The sequence below is a fragment of the Poecilia reticulata genome, linkage group LG12 (assembly GCF_000633615.1).
Source record: "Poecilia reticulata strain Guanapo linkage group LG12, Guppy_female_1.0+MT, whole genome shotgun sequence".
Classification (NCBI taxonomy): Eukaryota; Metazoa; Chordata; class Actinopteri; order Cyprinodontiformes; family Poeciliidae; genus Poecilia; species Poecilia reticulata.
Genome location: NC_024342.1, coordinates 3243135 through 3264900, shown reverse-complemented (window position 1 = coordinate 3264900; position 21766 = coordinate 3243135). Strand labels below are relative to the sequence as shown.

The window sequence follows — 21766 nt, the reverse complement described above, 5'->3', positions numbered from 1 at the left end:
AGGCAGGAAATGAAGCAAAGTATTTTGATGTAACAGAAGAGAAGCACACACAATTTGCACTTTACACTCGGACACTTAAAATGTTGCACTGCTAAATTTATCTCCCATGCTGCTGCATTGTTCATGCTTCATCCATTTTGTGCACTCCTATTAATATACATTTCATTTTTCTACTTCTTGTTTTTATATATTTGTAAATATTTTTCCTATTTATAACAATTGATCTTGTAGCTAGTTTTTATATTTTATACTTGGATGTAACTGGGGCCGTGACTCTCAATTTCGTTCCACCTCATGTAAACACGTGATGTGAATGACAATAAAGTCTCTTATTATTATTACAAGATGAAACCAAAACATCTACAGGTATGTCATTCATATTAAGTTATTTCCAGGGTGGTCTTGTGAGTCCGCTTTACTTATAAGGGGTAAAAACTGCTGCCATGTAATCTTACTTAAGAATATAAGAATAAGTGATTTTTAGATTAGTTGTTTAAATTATCTAGCATAGTTGATTTTCATTAAGTTGCCCCTCAACCAGTTAGAGGTTGCCTTATTTTGAAACTAAACAAAGAAAATGATTATTTTAAAGGTGTTTTCACACCTGACAGTCTGGTAGACTTGGTTTGTTTGGGAACCAAAATAGCAACATTTGTTACATTTTCAGATGGTGCATTTCACTTTCACACTGCACTGTGTCAAACAAACCAAACCCTTTGTGAAAACCTGTTCACCTTCTTGCCTGAGGAGAACAGGTGGCGCTGCAACAAGAACCGTTGAAGGAAATGACATTAAAACCTCAGAAGAAGACAGTGACCTCAGCTTCCTTCTTCACGAAATGTGAACAAAAATTGGAGTGTGGTCAGACTGTAGCAGTTGTACAGTAGTCCTGCTTTTAGAGTCCCATGTTCATTCAAACGGCGTCAGAGTTCATTTCAAAAGAACCCAGACCGAAGTTTGCTAGTGGAGCAGAGTTCACTTTTTTGATCTTCATCAGAGTTTGATTACACATTCACATCTCCCCAACCAAACCGGATTTTCTAGACAAAACTACCAGAGTTGGATTAAAGCAGACTAAACAGAAATGGTGTGAATGCAGCCTAACGTTGGTTTATCAGACCCGTTGCATCAGATGTTGCTTGTCAGTGTGCCTCCCTCTTGTCCCTTCAGGATAAATCTTGCAGGATGTACTGATAAAGTTAAAATCTGTCAAAAATAGAAACTGAAGAAGCGAAACATTGGACGTCTATCATTTGATCCTCAAACTCCTGTCAGGATGCTGACTGTTACGTCAAACTGTCATTGTTGATGCCAATTTTCACTAAGCATAAACTAATAAGGAGGTTGCTTTGGGAGATTGGGTGTCAACTTGTAAGAAATCTCTAATTTTTATAGAACCCTTTAAAAAAAAAGACATGAAGAATCTTGAGAAGGATCCTCCTCTTCACCGCTGTTGGTTCCTGCCTCCCTCCTTTTCCTCCACTGGCCTTTACTGTGGCCCCACCTGTTGGACCGCCTGCTGCTTACCCCAGGGTTGTGATCCCAGTAACACATTGCTTTGAAGATTACAGAGGATGAAGTTCTGAGGACGGCTGCTGCTGGGTGGCAGAACTACCTCCCTGTCATGTATCACATCTGCGGTAGCCGCTCCACTGCAGGATTCGGTTTCAAGTCATGTTGTCATAGCTGCCGCTGGATATTACACCGCACTCCCATCACCATCCAAAGAGTCTTTCGTTTGCTTGCTTTTATGACAAAACGTCTTGATTAAACTTAGAAGTTCTGCAATTGGTTTTGTTTTTATTTTTCTTGGTTTTTTTTTGGTAATTGGTATATTTTCTCAGACAGAATTAGTAATATTAGTGACAATATGTTGCCTGACCACTACATACAGATTGGTCAACCCTGTAGAGGTTGCAGTTACAGATTCCTTGTGGTTTTGGATAGATAAAGGAAGTCCAGGTACTACAAAAATAAAAGCGAATTTTAGCAATAAAGCTCCAACTTATCAATCTTTTACAGTCACTACACTGGATAACTGTAGTCACTCTGAGCCTTAGTGAAATGTGTCACCGCAACACATTTAATGCACTGTCGTGATACAACATCTTGATTAAAGAGGTTTTAATCAAAATGTTTTATCACGTCTGAAATTGAATAAAAATCCTATCAAACTTAAAGTAAGTTTGTAATAATCCACAGGTATTTCTTCTCTAATCTACGACACTCTTCAGGAATTTTGTTTGTGACGTTTCCAACCGAGACGTTTACATGTAAACAAACAGTTTCTCGCAGATCAAATCAAAACCATCAAGTTTTTAATTCAATTTAATTTATCCACAATTTTAGGTTTTCGGAAAAATAAAAAGCTAATTTTGAGCAGTACAAAAAGTACAAAAAATCAACGAAAACTACGTTTTCTGGAACTTTTAAATGGAATCCAGAAGTCGGGTGCTAAAGCCCGGCCGATCCGGATTGGGTTGGAGGTTCCTCTTGGTTCTGTGTGTTCCTTTTTGTCTCCATTAAAGTTGTGAGTTCCAGTACCATGTTGCGTATTCAAGGCCAAAATAGACGATTTCAAAGATTTTTTTAATCTGCAAGAGTGAAATGTCAACGCAAACAATGTTTAGATAAAAGTTTCCTGACTGGAAGAAGTAAAACCACTGAAAAATTATGAATCAGTTCAAAAACCTACTTAGTTCTAAGGCACCAGAATGAGATTGTTCATTTCAAATGGCCTTTTGACATGAATTAGCAATTGTCCGAAATATTATTTGTAGGGTACATATCACTTTAGTATGGTGGCATATGAGGGACACTGTAGACAGAAAAGAAGGAGAGAAGGAGTACATTTGTGCCAAAGAATTAAGAAATGTTCTATAAAGAAAATGACATTTCGGAATTTGAAAAGTCAAAAAATTTGCTTGAAAAATGAAGGACATTCCTGTTTTGGAAAAGTTGAAAATTTGGTAGAAGAAATAAAAAGAGTTTTGAGATTAATTCTAAAAAATCTTCTAGAAAAAAACCCTCTAGTTTGACTTTAAAAAGTCAAACATTTGCTAGAAAAAAAAACGTAAAATTTTGAGAATAAGCTCACAAATTTTCTGATAAGGAAATTTCTGGGTTTAAAAAGTCAAATCTCAGAATTTCTGAAATTAAAACATTGAAAAAATTTTCACCTTTGAAACTGAAATTTTCTAGCTTTTTCTGTAAAATTTGAATATTTATGTTTTGTTTTGTTTTTATCTACAATGGCCTGTCATGCCTTAGCGACATCTATTATCATACTGAAGGCCTTTCCTTCATCAGTGGAGTGAAACGTATTGAACACAAGTGAAGGGTCACAGTCACAACTCATGTTGCCTCCTTTGTACGAAGTGAATGCCGTCGGTTCTCTAAATGACGTCATTTTGTTTGCAGACACACTTGAGCCCACCTACCAGCAGCTTCAGAGGATGAAGCTGGACAAGAGCCCGTTCGTAGTGGTGTCCGTCATCGGCCAGGAGCTGCTGACGCATGGTTACCACGGCGCCTCTGTGGTGGTGCTAGAGGCGGGGCTGAAGATCGGCACATGCTCGCTGAAGCTGCGCGGCTCCGTCTTCTCCGCTCTCAGCTCGGCGTACTGGAACCTCGGAGATGTGGAGAGAAGCATGGCTCACATGCAGCAGGACCTGGAGGTGACCAAGACTCTAGGTACGGAGCAACGAAAGGGACGATAATGTGTAAAACGTGTGAAAAGCGACTAACGCTGAAGTACGCTGAACTTCGCAGGAGACCAGTCGGGTGAATGCCGGGCTCATGGGAACCTCGGCTCGGCGTTGTTCTCTAAAAGCAGCTACAGAGAAGCGCTGGCCCACCACAGAAACCAGCTGGTGCTGGCCATGAAGCTCAAGGACAGAGAAGTATGTCTGCACTGCACTCAGATAACACCGGCTGCTGCTTTCAGTCCACCGTTCAGTTCAGGTGGACGTGTTCTTGTTGGTTTGCTGCTGTACTGAACTCTTTTTCTTTTGTAATCATTAAACCTATTGGGTCTTGATTTATAAGCTAACTCTGCTTTCAGCTTCCCCACAACTTCCTCCCTGACCTTTCTGCTGACCCTTAGGTCTTCATGATGCTGTGTGTAGATGAACTTAAGTCTTTAAGGCTACGTTTAGGTCCATTTTTTTTTTCGTTCTTTTTTTGCATGGTGGTTCAGACTAGTTAAATGGGATCACAAGTGAATATCGGTTTATGATCCCAAAGCAACCAGCAGGTGCAGAAGAAGAACTTTGATGTCAAACAGCAGCGCAGTGTTTACAGATAATAATGGATGCCACAGTCTGTGGATCAATTTTAAAGTTATTGAGCAACAGGAGCAGACAGTACTGTCACGAGATCATAACAAAGACAAAGAAAGACAATAAGTTAAGCATCCTGCTTCAGCCGTTGTTTACATTCTGATTTACCACGTCTGACTTTTTCTGATGTAGAAGCATAACGCATGTCTCTCTTCAATGAGGTAAAAGTTGGATAAAATGCAGCAGGACCACTCAGACTGCAAACACTTTGAAAATGGTCGGATAAATGTTCAATTTAGTACCGAGTGGAACAAATCAGATTTTTGAGGGGTAGGAAAGATCTGAATTGGGGTGAAATGGGTCACATTTTGGCAAAAAATATCACTTGGACCTTCTGTGTGACTAAACACTGTCCAACAATCCTATAAGGCCTTCATGAACAAACTGGATGTATTATTCACATGGAGTGGACATTATTTTCTAAATAAGTCACTTTTTAATGCAATTGGATGCATTGAATCTTCTTTAAAGGGTTAAAAACAAATTCATGCCACGCTTGAAAAATTACATTTTTTTCAACTTCACAGTTCCGCACTACTTAAAAGATCCTAACAGATTGTCTAAAGGAGGATGGGGGATGAAAAAAAAGCCATTTTCTGTGGAGTCTGTTGAGAACGTCCGTCAGATTTTCTCCTCTGTTGTTTTCCTGCCTTCACAGAGGAAAACGTTTTCTGCATCTGTTCTTAGAGCAGGAAACACTCAGGAGTGGAGAAACAAGGTCCATGAAAAACACTTTCCTGTAGCTGCGTTATGGATATGTTATAATCACAGTGAAGCTGAAAAGTAGCAGAATTCAATTAGATTTTATAATTTTATACCAAACCACAAAGAGAAAAATCTGAATTCATGGAGAATTCTGAATAGTTTACAATAATTTCATCACATGAATGTGTCAGAAGAGCAAAGAGTCAGTGTGATGAATGGATAACAGTAGAATTAATAATGCACTGATTTTGAGTGTGATTAATAATAATTCACATTCTGATTTTAGAGATTCATCATGTGGACAAGAAAGTATCATTGTAATGGTAACTTAGTATTTCAACAGAAAATATGCTTAAAATCACCAGCTTCTGTTAAAATTCACTTTCAAACATTAACACACACACACACACACACACACACACACACACACACACACACACACACACACACACACACACACGCACACACACTAAATGACACGCAGGCAGAAGAATTACAGAAATAGCTAGTCAAAAATGTAGAAGTGCATCCAAACTGCTTTTCTGCAAATTTGTTCAATGATCTGAAAATTAAAGTCTGATAGCAAATGTTTTTCATAACTACTGATTTCACTCACTTTAGTTTTTCTGTTTCCACACAGGAATCTAAAATCTACACTCTTTATTTCTGATGAATATCAACACAAAATCAGATTCATCTGGGCAGGTTGATTTATTGTAACTGGAGCTGTACAATACATCGATAACATCTCATCATAGACGTGATTAAGATCAATAGATAACACATCAGATAAAATAATTTGACTGAACTCTGGTCTTGAGCCGCACAGCATTCTGGGGGATGTAGGAACAGTTTTAGCCGCTCAACCTCTCACAGCCATCTGAGCAAGGTATCGACTAACTAACTCACGTTGGTTACCTAGCAACAACCTGTTGAGTAACAGGTTTGGCCACTGTGCCTCATAACTGCTTTAAAAAATAATACCAGAGTGAAAACGGTGGATAAAACAGGAAAAGTCACGTCATCTGTTTGGCAATAATTCAGATTATTTAAAACAAAAAGCTAATCAATAATTATCGGTATTGGCTGATGTGAAACACTTCTATCGTGACACAATATAAACCCTAATTATAAGTCAATAAACCCAATCAGCAGCTCCATCAACATAAAACATGAGGTTTTATCTCAGATTTGCAGCATAATGGAACACCTGCTAGAAAAAACAATGAACGCTGGAGTCAATTCATCTGAATAAAAGCGTGCGGCATGTAGAGTCATGTATTTGTACCGCTTTGTGTGTTTTTTTATGTCAAGTCAAAACTTCCATTAACTTTTTTTTATGTCAAATTCTTGTATCTCATATTGGCACAGACTGAGCTGTAAGCCGTTCTGAAACGACACAAACTTGTTGTTCCGTCTCGGCGCTCTTTTCTCCGACGGCGGGTCACTGAGCCTCCCCATCCACAGGTGCTCAGCCTCAGGCGGCTGACTGGCGCGTGGTCGTCCACAGAAATCCATATCCTCCCGCCGTGCCTGCCCGGCTCGCTGTGCAGCACAGTGCCTCCGTCCAAACAGAGACGCAGCTTGCTGAGAACTGATGTTTAACCTGCAGGGGCGGACGGGACAACGGGGGAAACGACCTCAACTAGACAACTGAGTCCAGCACATCTGCTACTGTCGTTTTAACCGAGTCACTCATTTGACAACAAAAAACAATTTAAAAAAATAAATAAATAGAGCAGTTGGTAGCAATTAGGCAAACATTTACTTTTGTCAAGCAAAACCCATTGAGTGGGTGGCTGTTGGTAAGCTTTTGTTTGACGTCATGTTCACACGTCCACATGGTGAAATGTTGTTTTGGGGCCTAAAATACAGCAGCACCCAGGATTTTGGCTCCCAATATGAGTTTTATTTAATATATTTTATATATTATCTCCTTCCTGAAACAATGGCTTATTTTTTGACAAAAGTGATTCCTTACACCCCCCCCCCCCTATAAACTCCTATACCTTACTGAAAAGTTACTTGAGTTAGTTTTCTCTTATTTCAAACGTAGATATTTGCACTATAGAAACTAGACCAAAAATACTTTTGTGTTTTTGCAGTGTTCTGGCGGTCCACTGTAATAATTGTAAGTATTAGTCAGTCAAAACTGGTTTTATTAAGAGTAACAGGACAAAAACAATCAGAAAAAATTATTTTTAGCGGAGCACATATCCTCCTCTGCTTACAGTGAACTAAAAGACATGAGCAGTTTGTGAGATCTGTTTTGTTGTCTTTGCATATGCAGACTTTAAGTTGGATCTATCCATCCATTTTTTTACACCCTTGTCCCTTATTGGGGTCGGGAGGGTTGCTGGTGCCTATCTCCAGCTAACGTTCCAGGCGAGAGGCGGGTTCACCTGGACAGGTTGCCAGTCTGTTCCATGGCAACACAGAGACACACAGGACAAACAACCATGCACACACACACTCACACCTAGGGGCAATTTAGACAGACCAATTAACCTGACAGTCATGTTTTTGGGCTGTGGGAGGAAACCGGAGTACCTGGAGAAAACCCACCATGCACAGAGAGAACATGCAAACTCCATGCAGAAAGACCGGGGCCAGGAATCGAACCCAGAACCTTCTTGCTGCAAGGCAACAGCTCTACCAACTGCGCCACTGTGCAGCCTAGATTGAGCTAATCAGATCAAATAAATTCAGCAGTGATCAGTGCTGATTTGCTAAGTGCTTCAAAAGCGTCCAATTAGCTTCTTTAAAGAAAAAAAGAAACAAGATTAAGAAGCAGTTATGAAAACGATGGGAGTTTAAATGTTTATAATTCTGGATCTCCCACACAGAAAACCTAGCAGATAAAACTCGGGTCTTGCCTCAGATTTCTCCCGCTTATTTGGGCAGACAGATTTCATCACTTAACCGCAGAGGCTAACATGAAGCAAGTTAAGCCAGTTTTGCATCAACTCAAGTTTTTTTTTTTTTCCAGAACGCCTCGCAGAGGGTAAAACCTCTTTCTTTTCCACGTGATCGAGCTTCAACTGATCCGAAGCTCCCGAATCCGCTCCAGTTCGTTTATCGAGCTCAGGGCGACGGAGTGCCAGCACCAATATTCCTCCGTCTCTGCTCATTTCCTTTTTTGAAAAAAGTGTTTGTGTGTTAGATTTTGCCTTTCCTGATGTGGTTTCCTCCGTTATTTTGTTTTTTTATTTTTATTTTTTGCCTCTCCTGATTAGATTTATTCACAGCGACAAAAGAAGCGGATATAAAGCTGTGAGAGGATGTATGTTTTGTTTATTTCTCCTCTCAGTTTCTCCTTCTCAAGTTGAAATAAACAATCCAGACATTGAGCGCAGAACCTGAGAGTCCCAGACACGACATGATTGGATTTTTTTTATTTTATTTATTTTTTTTTTTTTTATGTGTGTGTATGTGAGAGTGTGTGTGTGTGTTTTCTGCTGCAGGGAAGAAAAAAATATTCCTCCTTGAGGGAAATCAAACTCTTGTCAGGCTAGTTGACTGTACACACACAGGCTTGCTCGTCATTTATTAAATTTCCCTTTTCCTCGGCCGGAGATATGTCAGCTGGATTTTATGTGTTTGCACTCATCACCATGCTGGGAATTGGGCTTTTCTGTCGTCGCAGACAGACTCATGAATACACATCGGGCCGAGATGAAAAGAGCAGGGCGTCCTCGTGTTAATTAGACGGGCTAAATTCCGCTAAAAGGTCAGACCGGCTGTTTTCAGTGACACTTTTTAGCGTTCATTAAGGTCCCGATTTAATGTAATGTGATCGTGTATTGTCTGGTAAAGTGGCTGGTTAAATGAAGGGTTACATTTTTTTTCTTCTCAGAGGTCACTGAAGCTGGATCTAATGTGTGTCATTTCACACATTTTATTTTCTTCAATATAAAAGATTGAAAACTGAGTTTATTCAAGTTTTTTTTTTTTTTGCATAAAAATAATAACTAAGTCATACCTGGCAAACCTCCAGGGCGGTGGAGGGGTGGGGGAGGGGGGGTTGTCGACCTGGAGTGCCCAGCGAGAATCGCTCCAGGCTGGGATGGGAGTGGTGGAACGCTCCCATCCTCTGGTGGGTGATAGAAATTCAAAGTGGTGTGTTGTTGTTGTTACTGTTAGGCCTGATTCAGAGTGTGACTCCTGCTTGTGCTCCAACACCAAGCAGCATGATTACAGTGACTGTGATTGCATGAAAGAGGTGGTTCTTACTTCTTCACTTCAGGACAGTTTGTGGATAATTTCATCAGCCTGTGTGCTCGGGGATCTGTGTTACGTTGGAACTCGACAAATTAAAGTCATTGTGGCTGCTGCCAGGAAAACAGAACTGTTTCTGCAGGGCAGTGGAAGTGTTGTGTCATACTGACCGGCCAACACGTTGTGTTATTGTTTTATTATGTAACTGCAAAGTGTTTAATAGATGGTTCACACTCCATCAGGAAAACAGGTTTTTCCTCATCTGTCGTTTTTGCTGTTTTTTTTTTTTTAATACTTAAATCTTTCAAACCATCAAACAGATTTTTGCGGCGGACTTTGATGAGAGCAAATACAACATGCAATTTTTAGTCCATTATTTTATTCCTTACTAATAATTGATAAAAACCAGATGAGAAACAACACTGTGGCATATATAAGTATGTAATGATCTACGCATAGGACTCCAGCGAACCACAGTGAGAGTCATTAGTAAGTGGGACAAAACTAAAACACATGAGAAGATGGAAAACTTTAACCAGGAGTGGTCAGCCTACCAAAATAACTTAAAGAGACCATCAACAACCATGTAGCTGGTCAGAAAACAAACTAAAAATAAATCAAAAGCACAGCAATGCTCAGAACTGAGGTTCTTGTTCATGATTCAACATCAATAAAGAGACAGGGCAACGATAACGTTCATGAAAAACTTCATGGATCTTAAGGCAAAAAGGACACAAATGTCTGTATCACGATGACCAAAGGACATCTTCATGAGTCCCTGGAGTTTAAGGATGCAGTCACAGCATCTTCAGAGGTTTTCTTGTTTCATTCAGTGGTTCTTGGTGCAGCGCCACCACAGGTGAGGTGAGGATCAGGTTTTATTAACAGTGCAGTGTGAAAGAGAACAGCAGGAACTGAAAAAGGAGCAAATGTGTTGATGAGTTTACTGGACTTTCAAGTGTGAAAACATCCTTTGGTAACTGAACACCGTAGTCAAACGTGGAGGTGGTAGTGTGATGGTCGGGATCATGGTCCATCAGGACCTGGACGACTTTTCACGACAGATAAATGGATGAATTTCACAAAATGTCAAAAGACATTAAGACATTTAATATTGAAATCCTTTGGGTACCTATCCAGCATGCTTATCTTCTACCAGGTATTATTTTGTCTTGCCAAATTGGAAGGTCAAGGATCATTTTCCTCACCTCACTATGAGCAGCATGTTGTTGTGTATTTGTGTGTGAGTTGTGATTGTGCGTACTGTGTGTGACTGCAGGCGGCGTCGGGCGCCCTCAGCAGCCTGGGCCATGTGTACACCGCCATAGGGGACTACCCCAACGCTCTTGCCAGCCACAAACAGTGTGTCCTGCTGGCCCGCCAGACCCGCTGCCAGCTGTCTGAGGCGCGCCAGCTGGGTGACATGGGTGCCGTTTACACCGCACTGGGAGACTTCACCAACGCCGTCCAGTGTCACGAGCAACACCTCGATATCGCAAAGGTACGAGAGACGTGATGTGAGAAGTATTCACGCACCTTTCAGGGGTTTTTTCCCACATTATGCTGTGTTATGTGGTTCTGTTAATGTTTTTGAGGGGATTTTGTGACAGGACAACAAAAAGTAGCACATGATGGTGAACTGTCTGATGGCATTTTAGGGACATTGTAGATATTTTCACCAAAAAACTCTTTGCTAGAAATTTGCTGGAAAGAAAGATCAATCTCATAAATTGTCTAGAAAAGCATGGAAATTTATTAGATTATTCTCAATTCTAGCTAATTTCTGAGCTTTTTGGTGGAAATTTACTCCTCCTTTTTTTCTTCTTTATATATATATAAACATATTTATATATGTGAATATAGTTTATATATGTATAATAATTTTTAAAGCCCTTTATCTCTTTCCTTTTACCTAACAAAATCGCACCGGAGTGTTGCTCTATCAGATAAAATCCATTAAATCCATGTGAAAATCAATTTAATGGTCTCATAGGAGCCTTTTGGACTTTTCCCTTTTGTTATTTCCCAAGCTTGTAACCTCACAGCGATGAAGATTGAAGGAAAAAGGTTATCTTGACCCCATTTGGCATCAGTAGTCTGCTGGTGTTGATATTTCCACTAAATTCCTCCAAATAAATCTGCCGCTTTTTTTTTTTAATCAAAACCAGACTGTCGTCTTTGTGAACTATTTTACAGAGAGCTCTTTAAGAAAATAACATTTAGTAAGAAAAGCCTGTTTTATTTTATTTGTCAATTAAATCCCATTTGGGACTTTGGAGACATTGTTCAGCATTATAGTCAAATAAAACAGTTCCTTTCTGTATAATGGTCATTTCTTGCTTTGCGCTTCATGTGTGTTTAATCCATAAGAAGAATATTTGCCTTTGACTCTATCAGTGAACTTTGTTGAACTTAGAATAAACAATGAAAATCAAAACTAGTCTACTTTTTAAAAATGTATTATTGTGGCAGAGAAATGATCATTCAAAACGGGACATAAATACTATACCATACTACACTATAACACACCTTGCTACACTATACCATGCTACGCCATATTATACTATGCTACACTTTACCATACAACACAATACTATACTACACTACACCACACTGTACTATATCATGCTATGCTTTACTATACTACGCTATAATGTGCTATATTAAACTATACTATACCATGCCAAACTATGGTATATTTTACTGAACTGCGCTATACTATACTATGCTATGCTATACAATGCTACACTATGCTGTACTATGCTATGCTACAGTGCACTATACTATACTATACTATACTATACTATACTATACTATACTATACTATACTATACTATGCAGTACTATGCAGTACTATACAGTGCTATGCTACACCATACTATTATGTTACACTATACTGCACTGTACTGTGCTGCAGTGTGCTATACTACACCATACCACACCATATTATACTACACTGTTCTGCGCTACACCATACTATACTATTCTTCACTGTACCATACTATATTGTGCTATACTATGCTATACCACACTATACTATACCGTATACTATGCTATGCTATGCTATACCATGCTATACTGTACTGTGTTGTGCTATACTATACTATGCTGTGCTACACTAAGTGCCAGTTTAGAAGGGTAGAAATGTGTGGAATGTGCAGCTAGTGAATTGCTGAGCTGGACTTTTATGAGGATGCAAATTCTTTAAAAAAACATAATCTCTTTAGGTGGCATGTGGACGCATGTGGACAAAGGTGTATTTTTATATTAGAGTCTTACAAACTAAATGTTTTCTTGAAGTCTGTCAACTATGGTGCTTTTTGGTGACATGGAAAAAAAATAAAATAAAATTGGGACCACGACTTAAATAACTTATATAAATGACTTATTTATTTTGTGGGAACAACTTTACTATAACATGACTTATTTACTCATGGGCATAAGTTATTAATTTGTGGTCACCAGTTATTAAGTTGTGAGCACAACTTAATTAGTGTCCATGAGATTTTAAGTTGTGACTCATAAGGAGATGTTTTATTCATGGCCACGACTTAATGTCTCATGGAAACAACTTATTTATTTTGTGGGAACAACTTAATTATAGCAATTCATGGCCACAAATTAAATAAGTCCTGGCTAATAGTTGTTGGTTTTATTTTCCATGTCACCAGACGACCTTTGTAGCTAACAGCAAATATTTCAACTTTTTTCATTATTAGAGGCAACGTACAGTATGTCTTGTCATGAATAGCAGGACTTCATCGATACAGTGTTGATGTCTTTGGCAGTCTTTGGAGAACCGGAGAGAGGAGGCCCGGGCGTACAGCAACCTGGGCAGCGCCTACCACTCACAGCGGGACTTTGACAAGGCCATATCTTACCATACCAAGGTGCTGGAATTGGCGCGGGAACAGTCGGACAGAACGATTGAGATGAGGGCGTACGCCGGTCTGGGTCATGCTGCTCGATGCATGCAGGTGGGCAGAAAACCTTTTGAAGACGCTCACCGCAGATTGTCATTCCTGAACTACACCTTGATGAACGTCATTTTTAATGTAACCTTTTTCCAGGACCTGGAGAGGGCCCGTCAGTACCACCAAAGCCAGTTAGAGATTGCTCAGGAGCTGCAAGACAGGGCGGCTCAGGGCCGGGCTTCCTCCAACCTGGGTAACTCCACTCCCGCCGTTGTTCAGGCTGTGCTTTGGGTTTTGTTTGTGATCTCTGGTTTTTCTCTCAGTGGCAGAAAGCTCTGTCAGCATTTCTACACAGGAACCTTTAAAGTCTCATTAAGCTGTCGAACCACTTTGGACAATCTGGTTTGCATTGAACCGCGCCATTAGCAATCCCAATGAAGTGGTGTTGATACGTTTCTGCATTAGAGTTGGCCGTAGCGCTCACACTGTGACACTGCGACAACCTGGTCTGCTATGGTGAATCGGGCGATGGGAGCATTAGATAATGTGAGACTCCATGACCCCACCTGTTTCTGTTTTCTGAGCCTATTACACGACCCCATTGGTGGCTCTTTGGATGAGCACCGCTCATGTTTTATTAAGTAGGTTTTGGTTTCTGTGGCTCCAGTGATATCTGAGAGGCTGTGAACTTAACTCCAGTGCTGAGTGGACAGCTCACCATCCAGCACAGACGGTTGGGCCCTGAAAGGGGCCAGCAATTCAAATATGACCCCATTAAGCTTCTAATAATGAAAGTATTATCAAATGAGAGCTTTTATTAGGGGTGGGAATCGTTCACTAACTCACGGTACGATTTGATTCTAGTTTTTGGGGCCACAATTAGATTTAAAATGTGTTTTTTTTCCCAAGTCAAAACAATTATTCATAATGATTTCTGCTTAAACCTTTTGATGTGTAAAGGATCCTCATGAATTACTCCAGTCTGCTTTGGAAGGTAGAATGACAAAATGGAGATAAAGTGACACGTTTATTAAATTTTAAATGTTTGTTTTCACAGAGAGAACCCTACACCTCTCTGACCACAGCCTCCTCTGTGGATAACTGCTTTGCAAATTTCCATCCAGAGATTTTTAGCTATTTGACAGTCTTTGCAATTATTTAGCAAAGAATTGTACATTATTCTGCACCATGTCAGATAAACGTCCCGTAGTCATGTCGCCCGAAGATACAAAAAACCGGACACTGGAAGTGGACTGGCTTTAACAAAATATCAACATTGCTGTTAGAACGTCTTTCTGCATAAAACACGGCGACAAACGTCTGACCAATCACAGAGCACTCCTCTGGTTGCTCTGTACGGCGACTGTAGCTCAGCTGTTTTAGCTTTGTGAATTTGTGAAAGTTCTCGATGTTCTTAATCTGTGTTTTTTGAGAATGTTGCACACTGTGCAGCTCATGTCAAGCTCTGCTTTCTTTGTATTTGGTAAAATAATAATAATTAAAAAAAATGTATTTTTTTAAAGGTTTTGTTGGCTCTAGTGGCCTTTATTTGAAAGTAGCTTGACAGGAAGGAGTGTCATTAGACAAGGGGAAGACATGCGGCAAATGTCGCCAGGCCTGAAATCGAACCTGCGACCATCGGCATGAGGACTAAGGCCTCAATACATGGGTTGTGCTTTGCCCCTGCACCACCAGAGCACCCAAAATGTTCAAATGTTTGCCGTCAACAAAGACAGTTGAATCTCTCTCTTTAAGTTTTGTCGTTTGGTTTTTGTCTCATTGCTTTCTCGCGTGTTACTGTCTGCATGGCGACGTTAGAGCATCCTGCAAAGTCGACAGACAGCGTATTTGTTTTATTTTTTAAAATCAAGTTTGAGACATTTTGAATTGATTATGAATTATAGTAAATAAAAATCTCAATTCTTTAGGAAATCTTTCTTTGCACACCCCTGGCTTTTATCATCAACTGTCATTCTGCCGTGGGTGATGTGATGATATTAAGTAACAATCTGTTTCTTTCAAGCTTTCATGTTATTGGCTGAAAGCAGTAATAGAAAAAGTGCGCAAATGGCCAGTAAAGCCCGGTGTGTTGATCAGCTTTGAGTTTCCTCCCACATCCTCTGAAACGGCTCAGACTCACTCTGTAAACAGGCTGGATTCAGACACAGAGTTGACCATTTTAACATCCCCAGAACTGCTAGTTAAATCTTGGTTTCTTAGTGATTTCAACTAATATATTTAGCAAAAAAATAAATAAAAATCACTTTTTATCTCAGAAATTAGTGGTTTTATCTGTTTTCTGTTTCTGCTCTTCAGACTTATCCAGGATTTCCTGTTGGGCGTCATAAATGAGTTTTGCATTTGAATTGCAGTGCGGGAAAAACACAACTTCCCTCTGTCTCGCAGCAACTTACCAATATGCACAATATGGAGGTGGGGGTGCATTTCCACAGCTGGAAACTGTGAGGGGGAGCGGTCTCTGTGTGCAGCACATCCTCGTTTCTGTGTGTAAGGGCCCACAGCATTACTCATCTCTGCAGTCTGTCCATTTCAGAAGGTCCTTAAATAATATAAATAAAAGTGCCTGCTTCTGTAGCACAACTCCTGCTTTTACATTTGTTCTTCAACCTGATAAGGTTGGAAACATTCAGCTGAGTTTATCAGTGAGTTCTTGACCTCTTACCGTGGTAAAATGGTGTTTTCATTCTCTGCAGCCGGCTGCAGTGTTGTGTGTTGGGCAACGTGTTCACATTGCTTACTGACAGCTCTGTCTACAGAAGACGAATCCTAACATCCACCTGAACTTCACGGGCCACAGGATGCACCTCCGACTCTCTGAACTAAAAGGCCCAAAATCAAGCTGATGAACCGGATTCATTCCGTTTCCTCTCGCCTTTTCATCTCGGTTTAAAGACAACAGAGTTGCGCCGTCACTACATAGTCGTGTTTTTGCCGTCTGAGAGAGAGAGAAAACTGCCGTCTGAAAGAGAGAGAAAACTGCTTTGATGTGTGACTAACAGGCCTAAGCTGGAGATGCTGACACTCTCCTGACAGACGAGCCTCAGTCTGTGGTTCAGATCAATGTTTCAGCTCATCATTTATGGATGATTACAGTTCTTTGACTGCTGACTTGACAAGCCTCCACTCTCCTCTCCTCCATCTGTGTCTCCGTCTTGTTTTTTATTTTCTACCTCTCTTGTTCTTATCTCTGCTCTAATATCTAGTAAGAATGAGAGGGAGTTCAATTGAATGAATGACTTTTGTATCACTGTAGTCTAAACAGATCCGATTGCCCAGCTGCTCACTGGGGATCTTTGTTTAATATTGGGCAGAAACGATAAATCGAGTTAATCGTGATGAATTCGGATAATCGTCAACTAATTTAGTAATCGATTAATCGTTAACTGGAGGCCATTTGCTAAAAGAACATCATACTCAAAGAAACTACAAAAAATATATACATTTTGACTTTAAGATAAGAACAAACCTTTGTCTGTAAATGTGTCTTAGCCAATAAAACACCTAGTTTCAGCTACACCGTGTCGCCTCTCCTCCAGGAGACAGTCGCTTCTCAACATCCGAGGGTCCAGACCGTCTGGATGAAGCGAAGCGTTTTTACCAGGTTACAGTGAAATAAGAACATCACAGTTTTTTTTCATCAGGCGTTTTGACTCTTTGGACTATATTTAAGCAGACCCGGTTAATTCACAGCAACCGCTTCCCTCTCGCTGTGGAGGAAGGAGGTCATAGGTCACTGATGTCCTCTCTAATCTCCCTCAGCAGAGTGCCTGCTCATCAGATCCCAGCTCATTTTCCACATCTCTAATGCTCACGCTGCGGCCCGTCCACTCGGGGGGATCCCGCCGTCCTCCAGAGTCTCTGCTCATCAGACACGCTGCGCTGTCGTCACAGGGGAAGCTCTTCGTCGGATTGTGATTACCCCGCCGTTTGCGGTGTTACCGAGGCGGTGTGTAACCATAACCGAGTCTTTCTGCCAACTCTGCAGGCGTCGGTGTAATCCTCTTAGCTCAAGACCCCAACGAGCGAGGTTTCATAATCAGCCACATCCTCAACTCCCATCAGCCCCTTTTCCAATATATACTGAGGCTAGCAGAAGCATCAATACCCCGGGTGCGTTTTGATATTCCGTCATGTTTTAGCACTTATGTTTTATGTATTTAACCTGAACAACACAAAGAAAATGATACACGGCATTAGAAGTTTTTGTTTGTTTGTTTGTTTGTTTGTTTGTTTGTTTGTTTGTTTGTTTGTTTGTTTGTTTTTACAAATAGCTATCTGGAAAGTGTGTGCATGTGTATTTTGTCATTGCAGCACCACATTTTATGTGTGTTTGAGGTGTGTTTCAACAGTTTTGCCTGTTCTTCTAAACTCAACTCGTTTTAAATCTCACCATAGATTCTTACTTCGGACTGGGCCTTTCTAATGCATATTAGAAATATGTCATGTCATGTCATGAGCCATGTCATGACATGACATGTCCTGTCATGGCTCATGTCATGTCATGACATGTCATGACATGTCAGTCAGAAGGTCAGTCAGAAGGTCAGCTTTAGTCCAACCTGAACAAAACGCCTTCCTCCACATGACTTCTTTCTCCTGTGTGACATGTGACAAGCTAAAAACAGGACCTTTTATGCTTTCTCTGAATAATAGCTTTCCTTTCAGCACCTTTTCACAAAATGAAATTTATTTCCTTTCAATTCAATCAATCTACAAACGTCATTTATATGAACATAACATAAAAAGTGATTTCAGTTCAATCATACATATATTCTAGTTGATCCCAGTTATCAAACAGTGCATTAAGTTCTGTTCATTATTCAGATTAGTTAAAGTTTTCTATCTAAGAAAACCCACTGAGTCACTGACCTGCAGAATTCACTCCTCCTGGACGAGCACCCACACGGTTTTGGCAATAAGTTCATGTTTTTAGGCCAAAGACCTCCGGAATGTAACATCACAAATCAGCAGGCTTACCGTCCAGAAACCACTTGTTCAATTCTTGTTTGGCTGTGCAGGAGGCTCCACTATTACTTTTAGAAGATATTCAGTTGTATAATTGCCCGTCTGTTTGTAGCCATTTTCACTTCTGAGTGTAAATGTTTGGGGGGCGTGGCAAGCAGCAGCCGATTTTAATTTAAAGTGACAGAGGCCGTGAAGCAGCTCGTTCTGAAATGAGCTCAAATGTAGACAAAACTGAGCAGCTAAACTAAAGTCTCAGTATCTAAGAATGATTCTGTGCAAAATGTAATGTAATGTGTAATGTATCCCAACTTGTCCAAGAAGCACAAGAGGTCACCTTTAATTTTAAACCCAGCTTTAAATGTATCCAAAACTTTCTCCCTGACCTTTCTGCTGGACGTCTTGGTCTCCATGGTGCCTTTTGGTCACTGACAATACAAAAGTGAACTCTGTTTACTAATGAAGTGACTGCAGTTACACTAAATGTTTCACAATTCCATTAATTATCTGCCACCTTGTGTTCGTCTGTCACAGGAAAAAAAACAAATCACAATAAAGAGCAGAGAAGTTTGTATTTGCAACATGGCAGATGTGGAAAAGCTCCATGCAGACGGCAGCATGACGGCCTGCTGGATGTTTTCCTGCATCTTCACGGCTGCCTGCTTTATTTAGCTTCACTTTTCATAATGTGTGTAAAAACATGCATGTGTCATGTCTGTGAATGCCTCATGCATACAGAAGCTCTTTGAGTTTATGTCTCACGGACCACGACTTTTTACACAGCTGCAAACCGTACAGTGAAATTCCAATTAAAGGACACTTTGAATAAAATATGTGTAATTTAATTAGTCAATTCCTCTCTACGTGAATTTATAATTATTCATTTACTTCTGATATTTATTCATGATTATTAATTTTACTTCTGTTTAGTTTATTCATGGTTGTATATTATTCTGTGTTTTCTTATGTTTTAGAGCCGGTTAGTTAAATGACCATTATAACAAATGATAGCTTTTCATAATGGTGACATTTATATTAAACTAGCAGTTGTTGCTCTCATAGCATATTGAATTTATCTCACCTTGTAAAAAACCTGGAAAGTATTTATAAAAAGGATCTCCTCTAAGGTCACGTTTAGGGTTGTTTTCAAACCATTATTTTAATTGGATTTTTTTTTTTTAATTCATTAATAATTTGGTTTAATGCCAAATACAAAATTGGAATTTATCCAAAATTAGAAAATAAATTTGCTTAATGGAAACGGGTCAATTTCAAAAACATTTGCAGATTGGAATTTATTTGAATTTTGTTAATAAATTAGCTTAATTAGTTTTGAAAAAGAAAACTCTTGTTCTTCGATTTGTTTTTTGGACGTATTTAAAGTACTGCACTCCAAGGGAAATGCTTTATTCACATTACAAGTCATGTGATCAACAACCGGGCGTTACTACTGGCAAAAACAACAAGTGACAGGTAGTGTTGTTAGCGGATGATGGCACAACATGTTTTTTAATGACTTATCTCGTGAACAAACTTATTCATATGATTTTAACTGTGTTTTTCATTTAATGGAAACACTGCAATTTCATAATTGTGTCTTTTCGACACAGCTGGTGTGTCGCTTTAATGTGTTTGGAGTAAAGTAGCTGCTGATTTTGGCTTTTAGCGGCATCACTGGCAGAAAGAAAAGAACATCCGAGACACATGCATGAAACCAGAGTCAACATGTGACCTCGTCCATCTGGTGTCTCGACGCCCCCCGTAATCACACTTCCCTCAGTCGTTCATCATTTGTCCCAGTCTCTTTCAAGAGCAACAGAATCTGTACATCACCCAGGTTCTCTGCTTTTCTGTCTGTGAGAAATCGATTCTGCAGCTAGTTCTTTCTGTTTGACGGCTTCCAAAACCATCAAGGATTTTCAGACCGCGTCTTTCAAGTATCAACTGTATGAACATAACCTGCTTTTCTAAACTACAAAAATTTTCCAGTCTTAGTTTTAATGGAATAACTAAAATCAGTTAGATTTTCCAATTCCCAACAGAATGACTGAGAGTTATTTCTGACTTTCATTTCCTAAGATTTCTATGCCTTATAAAACTTTGAAAACCCTAAATTATGACCAATTGAAAACACTCAAGAAAACTAAAATTATACAGTAAATACAAAAATGTGGAGTTAAAATAAAATTCTTCTATTTCCTGTTTTAGATTGTAGATTATTCCTGAGGTGAAACTCTTTGTCTCAAGTGTCCCAAGCTCCTTATTCTTGAATGATCAAACTTTTCTTGCTCTGTCTCTAAAATCTGCGTTGTTGACAGAGGAAAACTTCATCACAGGAAATGTCAGGATACTCACAGCAGTTTCCTGTCCCTGGACAGAGAATCTGATCTGTGCGTCTGCACTGAAGAGCCTCAGCGGCAGATATTATTAGATTTGTTGGGTTTCCGTACCAAAGCTTATGAATTATTTACTGCTCTGCAACAATATCTCATATTTCACAGGTCTGACAATAATGTCAACCCAGATTTTCACAGGGATGTTTTATATTTACATTTCTAAATCATATACTGGGTTATAAGTATGTTTTAGAACCTGCAAGACAAAAGCAAACCATTTAATATGTAATCATCACAAAGCTCTACTAAAGAAAATATTTAAAATCCAATTCAAATTTAAAAATGCTTTATTTATCCCAGAGGGAAACTAAGCATTGTTGTGACTTTTACCATCCAAGAATCTTTAAAGAGTCACTGCAGATGGTGATGCAAGGAAGAATCTCCTGTAGCAGTCAGTGTTGCTACGCATTTGATGAGGCTTCTGTTGTTTCATTATAGTCTCATAACTGTCATACATACTAATGTCTCCATTTCCAGGACAACATATCCTGGATGACTCCGTCAGCACTGCTAATCCGCCTCATTTACTTTTGCACATAAAATTACTCTTCCTGGTGACTGGGTTCTCTCTGTTCTGACATTTAAAAGGAGGGATCCTGTTCCTGACGGCTTTTCTCAATCCATAAGCGATAATGCAATGATTGTGAATGATAGTTTATTGATTTGGCTCCTTCTTGTTTACTCTTAGGTTTAAAAAGAAAACCACCTTTGACTAAAGCTAAAGATGAGTGAGATTATGCTTCATTCCCTTTATTTGCTTCGCTGAGTGTCATGCTGTTATTTTCTCTCCCTTTCTGAATCAGGCATCATACATCACATGAAGGGGGAGTATGAAACAGCGCTGAAGCTCCACAAAGCCCACCTGTTGTTGGCGCAGGAGCTGGGTGACTATGCGGCGCAGGGCAGGGCCTACGGGAACATGGGTAACGCACATCATGCGCTGGGCGTCTACGACCAGGCGGTGCGGTACCACAGGCAGGAGCTGCAGATCTCTCTGGAGGTGAATTTCTGCAGTCTTCACTTTGGTAACTTGGGCTGAAACAATTAATTGCGATCAATCGATTATTCAAATAATCTTTAATTAATTTAATAAGCAATTAATTGTTAACTGGAGTACAGACTCAGATATTGGCAATTTGCTGAAAGAACTAAATACTCAGAGCCGTAATTAAGCCAAAAACATGAACATGAAAATATGAACAAAAAACTT

At 39.7% G+C, this 21766-nt stretch overlaps 1 protein-coding gene across 4 annotated transcripts in view; it reads left to right on the top strand.

Annotated features, from left to right (window-relative positions):
• Positions 1–21766, top strand: part of ttc28 (tetratricopeptide repeat domain 28) — a 115530-nt gene that overhangs the window by 67607 nt on the left and 26157 nt on the right. For 3 of the 4 annotated variants that reach the window (XM_017307991.1, XM_017307990.1, XM_017307992.1), the window contains 7 exons: positions 3421–3693; positions 3772–3902; positions 10543–10764; positions 13052–13240; positions 13334–13430; positions 16958–17308; positions 21360–21556. In XM_017307991.1, coding sequence (XP_017163480.1) covers positions 3421–3693; positions 3772–3902; positions 10543–10764; positions 13052–13240; positions 13334–13430; positions 16958–17308; positions 21360–21556 — 1460 coding nt within the window. The remainder of the gene's footprint in view (positions 1–3420; positions 3694–3771; positions 3903–10542; positions 10765–13051; positions 13241–13333; positions 13431–16957; positions 17309–21359; positions 21557–21766) is intronic. The other variant, XM_008423306.2, reaches the window with a different exon arrangement.